At 57.5% G+C, this 14075-nt stretch overlaps 2 protein-coding genes across 6 annotated transcripts; both read left to right on the top strand.

The window, feature by feature from the left end:
* The first annotated feature begins 1576 nt into the window (after positions 1-1576).
* PRMT1 (protein arginine methyltransferase 1) lies at positions 1577-11571 on the top strand. Of its 5 annotated transcripts, none has more exons than XM_072757305.1 (12): positions 1671-1757; positions 3933-3990; positions 4202-4294; positions 4541-4642; positions 5411-5566; positions 5708-5771; positions 7548-7690; positions 8463-8550; positions 8655-8770; positions 9669-9819; positions 10095-10216; positions 11270-11571. In XM_072757305.1, exons 3-12 carry the CDS (start codon positions 4292-4294, stop codon positions 11351-11353), a joined length of 1029 nt encoding a protein of 342 aa, XP_072613406.1. In that variant the 5' UTR covers positions 1671-1757; positions 3933-3990; positions 4202-4291; the 3' UTR covers positions 11354-11571. The 5 variants fall into 5 exon arrangements, with proteins under 5 accessions (XP_025869771.1, XP_072613406.1, XP_025869770.1 ...); XM_072757304.1 differs by having other exon boundaries at positions 1712-1757; positions 4202-4309; XM_026013985.2 differs by lacking the exon at positions 4202-4294 and having other exon boundaries at positions 1672-1757; positions 3933-3986.
* Positions 11572-12883: 1312 nt separating this feature from the next.
* ADM5 (adrenomedullin 5 (putative)) lies at positions 12884-13562 on the top strand. Its single transcript, XM_026014228.2, has 2 exons — positions 12884-13120; positions 13307-13562. Exons 1-2 carry the CDS (start codon positions 13017-13019, stop codon positions 13560-13562), a joined length of 360 nt encoding a protein of 119 aa, XP_025870013.1. The 5' UTR covers positions 12884-13016.
* The last annotated feature ends 513 nt before the right edge of the window (positions 13563-14075 follow it).

Consider the following 14075-nt stretch of genomic DNA (forward strand, 5'->3'; position numbering starts at 1 on the left):
GCAAAAGTGCTCAGCATTAGTGGTCAGGATGATGCAAACAACAGCCACAAGGAGAAACTTCTTCATACCCACTAGGATGGTTAAAATTAAAGATTCCTTGTAACAAGTGCTGGTGAGGATGTGGAGCATGAGGCTCTTCATGCATTGCTGATGGGGATGCAAAATGGTAGAACACATTGGAAAACTTTTTGGCAGTTTCTTATAAAGTTAAAGGTATGCCTAGCATACAACCCAGTTATCTGCTTCTAGATTCACCCAGGACAAAAATATACATCCACAGAAAGACTTGTACATGGGATAGCCACTTCATTCATCATAGTCCTGTAAAGTCATATGGGGGCACCTGGGTAGGCTCAGCCAGTTAAGCATCTAAACTTGATTTCCACTCAGGTCATGATCTCTGGGGTCGTGGAATTGAGCCCCACACTGGGTGTGGAAGCTGGTTAAGATTCTGTCCCCCCCACCAAATAAAGAAAAATTTATATGAATACAATTATACAGTACGTTCTCTTCTGTGCCTTCTTTCACTGATTTTTTTTTAAGATTTTATTTATTTATTCATGAGAGACACAGAGAGAGGCAGAGACATAGGCAGAAGGAGAAGTAGCTCCCTGCGGGGAGCCCCCCGGGAGACCCCCCCCCCCCATGTAGGACTTGATCCCAGGTACCCGGTATGGCTGAGCCAAAGGCAGCCGATCAACCACTGAGCCACCCAGGCGCCCTAGGTGGATTAAATTTGAATGCATTTTCAGTTTATGATGTTTTCAATTTAGCATGAGTCCCTGTAAGAGGAGGAACGCTTCCTGGAGGAGGTGGCATCTAAGGCGTGCCCAGGCTGATATATAGGAGTCGGCAGACAAAGGGAGGTGCGTGTTTTTAGCAGGGGGAGGGACTCGGCAAAGGCCAAGTGGCTTGAGTGGGGTTGTTGGATTTAAAAAACTCGGAAGTGAGGTAGAGGGCTAGGTGCTTATATGTCTCGAGGCCTGAGTCCTCTTACTCACTTGCACCGCACACCAGACAAGCCCTCCTTTTCTCTGGACCTCTCAGGTCTCCAGTCTGTCCCTCGGGTAAATGACCACAAGCTCCCTCCTTCTTCCTGAACTTCCCCCCCCTCCCCTGCGACTGGGAGAATCCACCGAGTGGCTGAGGAGTGACTGTTCATTGAGCCAATCGCTGGAGCATAAAGGCCCGTCTATCCTCCCCTTCTCATGGGCCAATCGCCGCGTTCTCCTTGAGACCAGCATCTTGACGGGGGCGGGGCAAAGGCTTCATGACGTCACGCTCAGGATAAACCAATAGCATCTATTAAGAGGCGGGTTGTTTTGATGATGGACAGCTCCCTTTCAAGATGTCCGCTTAACGCGGGGCCCGCCGGGAAGCTTTGAGGCGGTGCTGGGGGACAGGGGCGGGAACTTCTGGTAGACTTTGCCCAATCAGCAGTCACGGTTCTTGCGATAGACGGGCAGTCTTTCCCATCCCCGTCGACTTAAGGGGGCGGGGCTCCGCACACCAGACTGGGCGGGTCCCTCAGCTTTGATGGGCGTCTCTCTTTGCCCAATTAGCAAGCGACATCCTCAGACGGGCCGCCTCCGTTGCCAATGAAATCTCCTGGCGGGGTCGTGGTGGGCGGGTCGTGGACCCTCCGGTATAAGGCGGTCCCGGGGGAGTGCGGAGAAAGGGGGGGGTCTCAGCGGCAGGAGGAGGAGTAGGTGCGGGTGAAGATGGCGGCAGCCGAGGCCGCGAACTGCATCATGGAGGTGAGCGCCTGGAGCGCTGCCGGGGGTGGGGGGCGGTTTGGGGGTCGATGTTTTGTGCCTCCGTCGTGGGGAAGGGGCTCCGAATGGGCGGATTGGGGCTGAAGGCTCTCAGCCGTACGGTGGGGACGCCGCATGCTGCGGATCGCGGGATACAGTCAGAGGTTCGGGTTTCCTAGCTTTCGGGGGTCTGCGGCACTCTGTCGAGCCGAGGGTGTCGTGCCCCCTCCCACGTGGAGGAGGGCTGGGGGCGCTTCCGGCCTGGCCCCCACGTGGCCGCGGCACGGTGGGTGGGGAGGGGGTGTGCCGTGCCCGGTGGCCCGGCGGGCTCCACGTGCGGGACAAAGGCCCCGCCCCCGGCCGGGGGAGGGGCGCCCCGGGGGGGGGCGGAGAGGAGGCTCCGACCCTCCCTCGGAGGCCCCCTGCCCTTTCCCCCGGGATCGCGACGTACCCCTCGGCGTGGGCTCACTTCGGTCCCTCCGAGAAGTAGAGTCTCTCGGGAGGGGCAGTGTAGCTCGGCCCTCCACAACCCGGTTCCCGATACCGCGGCATCTCCTTAGGCTTCGGTCCAGGTTTCGTGGACTCAGGGGTTGGGATTGGAGGAAGAGGAAGGATTGGTTCCCTCCGTGCCCCCGGTTTCCTGTCCCTGGATTCCCCCCTTCCCGGGGCTCTGGGAGCTGGGGGGATGGGGCATGCCCCTGTGACCTCCCTCCGGGTGGTGGGGGGGCCTCTGGTTGAAGGAGATTCTTCCCGATAAGGCGTCGTGCACCCCCTTGTGGCCATTTCTGGGTGTGTGGGAGGGACATCTTTTTCATGGGGCGTGTCCCAAAGCCCACCTCCCCTTTGGAGCCCTCCCGGGCCAGGGGAGGGAGAGTCTCTGCTGGGAAGAGCTTGTGGGGGAATATAAGCTACCTCCTACTGGAGACTTCTCTCCCCGGCGCCTAGATGTGCGAAGGTGGGAGATGACCTCCCCCTTTCTGAAGCCCTGTTTGAGGGTCCTGAGCCTGGAGGCTTGAAATGGTGTCCTGAGAAGTTTGATTCTTGTGCAGCCATGTGGGCTTGGTTCCGGCGCTGTTTCAAGCCCCCTTGGGACTTGCTCGGCTGTGGTGTTAGTGGTATTGAGAAATGGGTCCCAGTGGGAAATCCCCTTACCCGTCACCCTTCTTTGTAGGTGTCCTCACTGGCTTGGGAGAATGGGGGCGGGGCTTGGAGCTGAGTGGGTCTTGTGTGTGACTTCGTGCTTCTGAGGGGCCTGGAGAATGGTCATATCCGGAAGAGATGTCATCTGATGGGGCCTGCATGATCCCTCCTCTTACCTTGTAGCATTGGGGGGCAGCGGCTCCCAGGGGTCACTCCAATGACTTCCATCCCCCTTGGCTCTCTCCTGGACCAGAGTCTGTATGGGTGGAGGAAATATCTCTTTTAGAGGTTGCCTCAGGATTTGGCCCCACACCCCAGGGGCTTTGGGTCCTGGGATGGGTGTCAATGGGTTTGAGGGGCCAGAGTTTGGCCTCCTCCCTGGGACTCTACCTTCCTGGGAAGAGGGAACTAAGCTTGGAGATTGGCTCCAGCTGGTGGTTTTGTTTGGGGCTTCCTGAGCGCAAGGCAGGAGCTAGGGGTCAGGGTGCCAACTCTGGTAGGGGTGCCTGTGTGCCACACCTCCTTTCTGGAATCCTCTTAGACAAGAGGCTTGTTTGCAAAGGTGGTAGATGCCCAGTGGGTACACACTGCCAGCGCCCCCCCTCCCCCAGCTACTCTTGGCACCCCGGGATGGGGGTGTGTGTGTGTGTGTGTCAGGAAGTGTCACCTAATCTGGGGGGATTAGATGATGAGGGGGAGTGACAGCTGGCAGTGCCTGTGTGCCTGGCGGGTGCCAGCTCCTCTGGCCTGGGTGGGGGAGGTGTGTATGGTCAGGTGCCTGGCCAGAGAGGGCAATGTAGGGGCGGGCCACCATCTCTCCAGCCGTAGCTGGGACAGAACCCCATCTCTTCTCCCCCCACTTTTCCCACCCCCTTTTGAAAACAGCCCTGCCTCTTTACTCCCTCTGCCACCACTCCCCACCAAGGAAAAGGAAAATTGCAGGAAACACCTCCTCCCCTGTGAGCTGGGGTCCCCTGGCCTGGCCCTCCCCTAGCCACTCCCAGTAGCTAATCCTTTCTCCCTGTTACTCTCTCCTAGAATTTTGTAGCCACCTTGGCTAATGGGATGAGCCTCCAGCCGCCTCTTGAAGAAGTAAATATCCTTTTGTGAGACCCTTCCCCGCATACATATATCTTGCCACATTATCAGGCCCTTTCTAGCAGGCTAACCATGATTTCTCTCGCTTCAAACCAGTTTACCCTGTGCCCCCAAACCGTTAGTACAAACCACCCTCCAGGTCTGTGGCTCCCATCTGGCCTCCCCAAATACCGTGGCTACTTCCTTAACTCCATTTCCAGCCCCCCCACCTGCCCTTCCCGTGTCTGCCCCAATTCTGCCTTCCCCTCCCCTCCCCAGCTGTGGGCTGAGCTAGAGACGGGGGCAGAAAGACTGGAGAGATGGTAGGCGTGGCTGAGGTATTGGGGTGCTCCCTTGGATGGTGCTCTGGGGGGGTCCTGGAAGAGGAAAGTGGGGTTGTAAGGTTTTGGGGCTCGTGGGGGAGGCAGGACGGCAGGTGGGGGCTGTAGGGTTGCCATGGTATGATTGGGGGGAGGATCTGTTCTCCAGGGAGAAGTAGGGACCTGGAGGTTTAAGAGGCCTTGGAGAGTCCCCAGATTTAACCTCTGCTCCCGTCCACCCCCTCCCAGGTCTCCTGTGGCCAGGCAGAAAGCAGCGAGAAGCCCAATGCTGAGGACATGACGTCCAAAGATTACTACTTTGATTCCTATGCTCACTTCGGCATTCACGAGGTGAGTGTGAACAGCTCCTAAAGCTGCTGGATCTTGAGGGGGTTAATGTTTGGGAAGGCTGGGGCTGAATTTCCCACGCATGCGCACTGCCTCCCCTGGCAGCGGGCTTGGCCGCCCCTCTGGGTGTGAGGCACACACCCCGGGGTCGCCTCTCCCAGCCGTTGCCTTGGAGACAGAGCTTAGCCTGGCGCTCCTAGGAGGCTGGGGAGGGGGGAGCACCCCTCAGCCTGCCTGAGACTGCGGAGGTCAGGGCCTGCGTGTCTCTGCCGCCCTCTAGTGACTGGCGGTGGGACTGTTCCCCCAACCGCCCCCGCCTTTGGTGCGCTGGCTGCCCGACCCTTTTGCACTGAGGTCCCAGAACGTGGTCGAGATGGGACTCTGAGAATTTTTTTCTTTTTCTTTCTCCCTCTCTTTTTTTTCCTCTTGCTGAGACCTTTTCTTTTCCAAATTGTGGTAAAATGCACGTAACAAAATTTACCTCTTAAGTGTACAGTCTAGTGGCGCTAAGTTCTGGATAAAGCTAAGTTCTGGGAGGCAGTGGTAGAATCAGGCCAAGCTGTTAGTCCCTCCGGTCTGGTTTTTTACAAACAGAATAACTGAGGTACGCAGAGGAAGGAAAATGATTTGTTCCAAGGAGACGAAGCAGGAGGACTGAGCTCTAGCTTTCCAAAGTGCCAGTGTGTCAGAGGCCAGGGCACCCCATTTTCTAGCTGGGGGCGCAGGCCCCTTCATGGCATGTTTGTATCTTGTGCCCGCTCTCCCTGCCAGGAGATGCTGAAAGATGAGGTGCGCACCCTCACCTACCGAAACTCCATGTTTCACAACCGGCACCTCTTCAAGGACAAGGTGGTGTTGGATGTGGGATCGGGCACAGGGATCCTCTGTATGTTTGCTGCCAAGGCTGGAGCCCGCAAGGTCATTGGGGTGAGTGTCCTGGGCAGGCGGGTGGGCCAGGGCCTGGGGACAGAGAGGGGCCCCTTAGGGCTCAGGGATTGGATGGAGGGGAATGGGGGCTGAGGGTGGAAGTGGGGGGGGTCTCACCCTCCCTTCTTCCTGGGCCCCCAGATCGAGTGTTCCAGTATCTCTGATTATGCGGTGAAGATCGTCAAAGCCAACAAGTTAGACCATGGTGAGCCCAGGAAGAGAATGGGTTTGTGGGATGGAGTGGGTGACCGCCCCGCTTCCCCGGGGGTCCTTGGCAATGGGGTGGGGGTCGTCACTGAACACAGATTCAGCTGTTTCTCCCACCATGGGCCCTGAGCTGCTGGCAGCCTGGGAATCCCACCTTCCCAGAACCTATAACCAGTAGTGACGGGCATGCTCTGCCCTTTTAGAAATTGAGTGGTGAAGTCACAAGCTTAGTGCCTTACTCATCAAACACTAGGGCAAGAAGCAGTCTTTAGTTCGTAGAGGCATGTGGTTGACACCCGAGGGTCCATGGTGAGAGATCTCCCAGCTGCCCTTATAAGTTCAACCCACATTGCCTTCCAGAGAAGTCTGCACCTACGAGCACATACACATGTAAATGTTATCACGCTTACATGCATGGCTTCTACATAAATAGCATTTCACGCAAGTCTTTTGCCCTTTACTTTTTCCACCTGCTCATCATGTAGTTTCACACATTTCGAGATGTGAGAGGCTCTTGCCCTTTTCAATGACCATTGTCTGCATGTACCCCAACATTCTTGATCAGGCTCCTGGGGGCGGGTTTTCTACCCACTCCTGAGATGCTCATCCTTGAGCCCGTGATGTCATTTCATGTATCAGCTAGGGGAACTGGGAGGTCAGTTTATTAAAGGAGGATTGCTCGGGTCAGAAATGTTCTTTGTGTGAATGTTGCCACGTGGCTTTTGAGTGCCCACCTGCCAGGTTCCAGAGGCAGAGAATGTGGGAAGATGGTAGGTTTTCCGGATGTGGAGGCTCCTAGCATTTAGAAACTGAAGTGATTATTTATAAAGATTTTATGTATTTGCTTATTTGTTTAGAGAGAAAACATAAGCAGGGGGAGGGACAGAGGGAGAGAGATCTCAAGTGGACTCCCTCCTAAGGTCAGAGCTCCCAAGTGGTGCCCAATGCCATGACACATATCATGATATGAGCCAAAACCAAGAGATGCTTAATGGACTGTGCCACCCAGGCAACCTGAAGTGATTTTTTAAAGAGATTAGCATATATATATATATGAGAGACTAGTATAATGAACCCCCAGATACGCATCACTTGGCTTTAAATACGTCCATTTGAAGCAAATTCTAACCGTGATGTCATCCTTCTGCAAATCCCGCTGTGTGTGTGTGTGTGTCTAATAGAGCCTTTCAAAAACATGACCGTACTGTTAATGACAAAGTCTTATTATCATCTAATACCTAATCCACTCAAAATTTCTACTTCTGTCTTAAAACTATCCAGAGTGATGAATGCACTTCAAAACAGAGTTAACAGGGGATCCCTGGGTGGCTCAGTGGTTTAGTGCCTGCCTTTGGCCCAGGGCATGATCCTGGAGTCCTGGGATCGAGTCCCACATCGGGCTCCCTGGACGGAGCCTGCTTCTCCCTCTGCCTGTGTCTCTGCCTCTCTGTGTCTCTCATGAATAAATAAATATAATATTTAAAAAATAAAACAGTTAAGAGAGGAGCACCTGGCTGGCTCAGTCTATAGAGTGTGTGACTCTTGATCTTGGGGTCATGAGTTTGAGCCCACGTTGGGTGTAGAGTTACTTTCAAAAAAGTAAAAAAAAAAAAAAAAAATGAGTTCAGAGTATGGCTTCAGCTGACAGAGTTCTTTGAAGAAGCCCACATGTAGCCCCTAGCCTTTCCTTGAGAAGATGGGCTGCCCCCCAGGGAAGGCAGGCGGGCACGTCTCCTTAGAGCTGGTTGCATGTCCCTCTCTGTGCCCCCTACAGTGGTGACCATCATCAAGGGCAAGGTGGAGGAAGTAGAGCTTCCGGTGGAGAAGGTGGACATCATTATCAGCGAGTGGATGGGCTACTGCCTTTTCTACGAGTCAATGCTCAACACCGTGCTCTATGCCCGAGACAAGTGGCTGGTGAGGCCCCTAGTGGGGCGGGAGTGGTTCCTATAGGCAGGGCTCCTCCTCCGGCTATGTGCAGGGCACCTGTCAGTTGGGATCTGGGCAGAAAACCAAAAGCTGTGCTAGGTATTTCCCACACAGGGGACTTGATACAGGGGATTGACCGCTCAGATGTTGGAGGGTCCAAAGCCAAAATGGGATGTAACAGGCAGCAGTGTCCAGGAGACAGAGTCATGAGGTGGTTGGTGCTGGGAAGAAGATTGTAGCAGGGCAAAAGATGGGGAGAGGCTAGAGGGCCATGGTTCCAGGTGCTCAGATCCAAGCAGGCCTCCTGGTGGGGGGAGGTCACAGACCTGAACAAGGGGAAAGAGCTGCATAAGATCTGGGGCAAAGAGGAACTGGTGCAAATGTCCTGGGGCAGGAGTGTTTTTACTGTGTGTTGAGGAATAGCAGGGAAAACAGAAGGGAAGGAGTGGATGGGCTTGAGTGCCTCCCTGTCCTCTCCACCATGAGACTGTAGTTTTCCTCTCAGAGGAGCCAGGGAGGGTTCTGCAGAGCCTTTAGAACCTATGAAGGACAGCCCTGACTTTGGTGCTCCTGGATGCTGCCTGGCAGCCATGTGGAGAATAGATGTGGGCATGAGGGCAGAAGCCAGGAACCAGCTAGGAGGCCATTGTAGGAAGCCTGGTGGCTCAGACCAGGGTGGGGATAGAGACCCAAGTTGTTGCGGTCTGGGGGCACGGTTCCAAGGCCGCCCCCTTCACACCCTCACCTGACCCCTTGGCAGGCACCTGATGGCCTCATCTTCCCGGACCGAGCCACGCTGTATGTGACAGCCATCGAAGACCGGCAGTACAAAGACTACAAGATTCACTGTGAGCTGGGGGCGAGGGGGGCATAGCATCTTGAGGTGGGGGGAGGCAGGTTTGGCCTGGGCACTCCTAATGGGCTCACTCCTCCTCCCTGCCTGTCACCCCAGGGTGGGAGAACGTGTACGGCTTTGACATGTCCTGCATCAAAGACGTGGCTATCAAGGAGCCCCTGGTGGACGTGGTAGACCCCAAGCAGCTGGTCACCAACGCCTGCCTCATAAAGGTGAGGGGGGCGGTGATTGTGGCCAGGGGTCCCCAGGGTTGGAACCAAAGAAGGCCCGCCACCTGACCCCAGCAAGACATCAGGTCCCTCAGTTCCTACCTGAGGTCTGGGAGTCCAGCCTGTAACTAGAGGTTGCGCTAGAGGCCTGGGGAAGCTGCTTCATTGCGAGCTAAACCTGGCGGATGGTTCCAGGCCCCCAGCGAGCAAGACCAAGACCAGACTAGCTGGCCCTGCTCCGGGGGAGAAGCACTCCAGAGGGGTGTCCCTGAGCCAGGCAGCTAGGACCCTTTGCCAGCACACAAAGAGCAGGAAGCCCAAGGCCTAGAGTGAGTTTATATACACGGGGGCTGCTGTTAATCTTTTGACTGTGACCAGTTCATGAGCCCCTTGGTGTCTGGCATGTGCTGGGTTGGGACCACACTGGGAGCTGCTGGAGAGAGGGGTGAATCCTAGGGTTGCTCTGACTGAGGGGCGGCCCAAACCTGGTGGAGGAGGAGGGAGTCTAGAGCGTGTGGACACAGAACAGCTGGGAGGGTGGGCGCCAGGGAGCCCTCGGAGGGTGTTGAGCAGGGCTTTGACATGATCTGACTGACAGTGTTTCAAAATTATTACGTTGATTGGTATGTTGAGTTTAGGGCTATGATGGGGGGAGGGCAGAAGTTGGGGAGTCCCGAGAAGAGCCACTGTGTGGGTGGCCCCGGACAGGGCAAAGGCCGTGGAGAAGGAGCACCGGGCAGTTCTCCCAAGCAGAAGCAGGGGCTCTGGGAAGTAGGACTCTCTAGCCTGGGGCTTAGGATGTGGGAGAGAAGGGAATGGGGGCCGCAGGCTCCCCACAGGCTTTTCTGCTGAATGCTGGGCTGGGTGTTGGGGAGTGGGGCTCACGGGGCCTGTCCCGCAGGAGGTGGACATCTATACTGTCAAGGTGGAGGACCTGACCTTCACCTCCCCCTTCTGCCTGCAAGTGAAGCGGAATGACTACGTGCACGCCCTGGTGGCCTACTTCAACATCGAGTTCACCCGCTGCCACAAGAGGACGGGCTTCTCCACCAGTGAGCATGGGGCAGGGCCTGGGGGATGGGGGAGGACCAGGAGCCAGTGGAGGGAGCCAGGGGGACACTGGGGACCCAGGCTGTGCTGCAGGCTCCGCTGGCTCCCCTGAGCATGTCATGTCTTCATTTCCCCACTTGGAAACCACAGACAGCAGGCCCTCTTTGAGGCTTGCGGTGGGTAAAAGGATTCAGAGACAGCGGACCCCAGTCAAGGCTCCATAAAGGTCATGGGGGGTGGGCAGGAAGCCTGGGAGCTGATCTGACTGTATCCCCAGGTCCTGAGTCCCCGTACACGCACTGGAAGCAGACAGTGTTCTACATGGAGGACTACCTGACCGTGAAGACGGGCGAGGAGATTTTTGGCACCATTGGCATGCGGCCCAATGCCAAGAATAATGTGAGGCGCTGCTGGGGGGTGAGGGGGTGGGCTCAGGTGGGGACACCTCTCTCGACCTGTTCTGGAGCCCCAGCAGCCCTCAGCCAAGTTGAGTCTGCCACCCTTGGGGAGACCCTGAGTCAATGGGAGGCAGAGGGTCTGGAGCCTGGAGTCCAGGGCAGGGGCCCAGGCTAGGAGTGCCAAACTTGCGGGTGTGGGTGGAGGGGGTGCCCCAAGGCCATGCCCCTTTTCTAAGGGAGGCTAGAGGTCCTCCACCAGGAGCAGTTTTGCTGCCCCCCGTGGCCCCCACCCCCCCGGGACATCTTGTCACTATCTGGAGACATTTTGGATTCTCACACAACTGGAGGAGGGATGCTATTGGCATCCAGCACAGGACAACAAAGAGTCCTAGACCCTGGCTCCCGGTGTCCATAGTAACAGAGTGTGGGAAACCCCAGAGTAAAGTAACAGGAGAAGAGGCCTAGAGGAGCAGGGAGGAAACCTGGGGCCTGGGCTAAGGCCCCGGGAGGCCCGAGGGCAGAAGTCATCAGGGTTACTGGTGACCTTGGCCCAAGCTTTTCCAGGGAGCACTGGGGGGTGGGGAGCCCGGAAGGAAGATCGGCTTCCAGGAAGCTTGGAAGCAGAGGACGTGCGGACAGTGGGGTTGGGACCAGTGGATTCTGCTGAGGAGGAGGAAGTGTGCTGGAAGAGCGGTTTGCTTCTCAGAAAAGAGGGAAGGAGCAACTTCCCTCTGCTTTACTGATGGGAATGTTTTTGATGGGGAACAGTCTTTATGCAAGAGACAGAGCAGTTGGGCTCTGCCCTGAGCGGGGGCAGGTCTGGCTGGGTTCCAGGTGTGTTTGAGGGTGTCCCAGGAGCTGTCACTGGGAGGCAGGGTTGAGGGCAGATGCTGAGGGAACAACAGTGTGGAGTCTTCCAGCCTGATGTGGGGTCTCTGGGGAGCCTCTGGGAGGGCTGGCCCCCCTCCCCCTGCTGCTGCTGCCTGACTCAGATAGTTCCAGATATCTGCCCGGTCCGTGTCCCATCCCCTTCACACGTGCCCTCTCCCCACAGCGTGACCTGGACTTCACCATCGATCTGGACTTCAAGGGCCAGCTGTGCGAGCTGTCCTGCTCCACGGACTACCGAATGCGCTGAGGCGGCGCCCAGCTTCTCCCACCCCGCCCGGGCCGGCCCTGCACGGGCCCAGGGGCTGCGGCGTTCTTAGGCAGTTTGGGGGCTCCCCCTTCCTCTCCTTCCCTCCCTCAGAAGGGGGTTTTAGGGGCCTGGGCTGGGGCGGGGCACATCGTGACTGTGTTTTTCATAACTTATGTTTTTATATGGTTGCATTTACGCCAATAAATCCTCAGCTGGGATGGCTTGGCTTCCTGGGGGGGCGAAGGGTGGTTTGGGATTCCATCTGCAGGTGCGGAGTTGGCAGCCTGAGAGGCGGTGGCGAAGCGGCGGAGGGTGGGAGGGGGGGGGTGCGGTTAGGGGGGAGGGGGAGTCCTGGGACAGTACCTGCTGGAAGCTGTCAGGTCCCCATCCCCACATCTGTTTCTTAAGGTCTCCTCCCTGTCTCTGGCCTCTTGTAGTCTCTGATTTCCAGGGCCCTCCTCCTGGCTGTGTTCCCCCATCTCTCTCTCCAGTCCACGTGCCCTCCTCCCATCCCCCTCCCTCATGTGCCCCCTGAGGCCCTGTTCCCTTTTGGTTGCCCTGCTGGGCTGGAGGGGGGTTGGGGTGTGGGTTCCCAGCAGAGCTGGGCTCTTGGGTTTCCCAGAAAGCCATCTCCCCCGCACCACCCCCCCCCCCAGGCACACATATTGTTCCACTGTCTGGCTGTTTTTTCCTGTCCAGGACCCTCCAAGGCCAGGCCAGGGCTGACTGGCAGTGACTACTGCCCTGCCCTTTGCAGCTGGGGAAACTGAGTCATGGGGGAGTGTAAAGGGGGTAGAATTCTTTGTGGGGGAGTGTGTTTCTGTTTCCTTCTCCAACCTCGCTTGGGACTTGGGAGACAAGGATTGGGGGGGTGTTCCACCTTAGGGCAGCAGGAAGGCCCTGCCACCCCCACCTTCCAGAGATAGACTCAGGCCCTACTGACAGCTCCCTGGGGACTGCCTTTCCAGCCTCTGCTGCAGGTGTGGCATCTACACCTGATCCTCTCCCCCACACACACACATGTGCATAGAGCCCCCAGTCCATCTCCCAGGATGCTGTTACACACAGGAGACCTAAGGGTCACCCAAGCCACCATGACTTTCCTCTTCACCACCACAGCTGGAGCCCTGGGCCTGGGGGCACTTCACACCTGGCTGCACCTACTCCTCTCCTGGGATAGTGTTGCAGGCTATGCTAGGGCCCAGACTCACTTTGCCTACATCCCTTGGTGGCTGGCACCCGCCCTGCATTGCCCAACCCACGAAGGACCCCGGCCTATGAGACATAAGTTCCCCATGGGTTGAGGCTGAGGTCCCAAGAGTTCAGTGCCTCCCTGCCCCCACCCCTTTCCTGGAAGCCCTAAGCTGTGTCACCAGTAGCAGGTGTCGGCCGCCCCGCCCCTCTTCCCTCCGCCTTAAAGGGGTCGCCCTCCCGAGGCTTCCCAGGGTCACAGACCGCTCCGCTGTGTGACCATACCCGTCAGGGCTCCGAGGACGTGGGAGTCCGGATTCTGAGTTTTCTCTCCTGGCGTGGTGTGGCCCCCTGGACTCTTGCTCTCAGTTTTCCCTACCTGGGGAGTGGGGACTGGCCCCCACGCGAGCACCGAGGGGATTATTGGACTTGGGCAGGGGCGGGGCCGCACCCCAGAGGGGTCGCTGCGCCCATGGGTTTCAAGGACCGCGCGCAGCCCCACCCCACGATGACTTCCCACATCCTCCTGTTGCTTCTCGCCTCCTCCATCCTGGGGGATCCGGACTCCGTGGGCAGGTGAGAAAGGCGGGGGGCAGCGGGGACAGGGCGGGAAGGAGATCGCGAGGAGCGTGCGCCCTCTTCAGGTCACTGCTCCCCGCGTCGGTGGAATGGCGATCTGTAACCGGCTGCCCCCACCCCACCGAGACCCCTTTCTCCAGAGGATTCTGTGTGAACCCGGCCTTCTCCCATGCTCCCCCCCAGGCAGCCCCTGCACCAGGTCGCCCAGCACCGCAGGCGCCTCTGTTCCCTGGGCACATGCCAGACCCACCGCCTGCCAGAGATGATCTACTGGCTCCGCTCGGCCTCCACCAAGGAGCTCTCCGGGAAGGCCGGCCGCGAGCCCCAGGACCCCCACAGCTACGGGCGCCGCCGCCGGCGCGAGGCCAGAGTCCCGCTCCGTCCCCAGGACCCTGGCTTGAAGAAAACAAGCTTGCACAGTGCCCAGCTTGCTGGGTGACGTCAGGCACGTCCCTGCCCCCGCCCCCCAGCCTCAGCTTGCCCATCTGTGTATTGGGGCCGCGACCCCAAGTTTCTTTTCCCCTCAGTCCATCTCCTGGGTTCACTCAAAAACTGTCTCCGCACCATGACTGGGCTGGACCCAGCGGCACACCGGACCTCGCATGTACAACGAATACTAACGTCCAGAACCTAATAAAACGAGTTTCCTGGGATGCCTGAGTGGCTCAGTGGTTGGGCGTCTGCCTGTGGCTCAGGGTGTGATCCTGGTCCTGGGATCGAGTCCCACATCGGGCTCCTTGCAGGGAGGCTGCTTCTCCCTCTGCCTATGTCTCTGCCCCTCTCTCTGTGTGTCTCTCAGGAATAAATCAATTTTTAAAAACTAACAAATAAAACGAGTTTCCTGTTTCAGCCTCTGCTTGTCTCTGCCCATTCCGGCCTCCCAATCTGAGCCTGGTGTATTCTTCCCCTCCATCTATGCCCCTTTTCCCACACGGAAGTCCCTCTGACTGTC

This window comes from Vulpes vulpes, chromosome 1 (genome assembly GCF_048418805.1).
Source record: "Vulpes vulpes isolate BD-2025 chromosome 1, VulVul3, whole genome shotgun sequence".
Lineage (NCBI taxonomy): Eukaryota > Metazoa > Chordata > Mammalia > Carnivora > Canidae > Vulpes > Vulpes vulpes.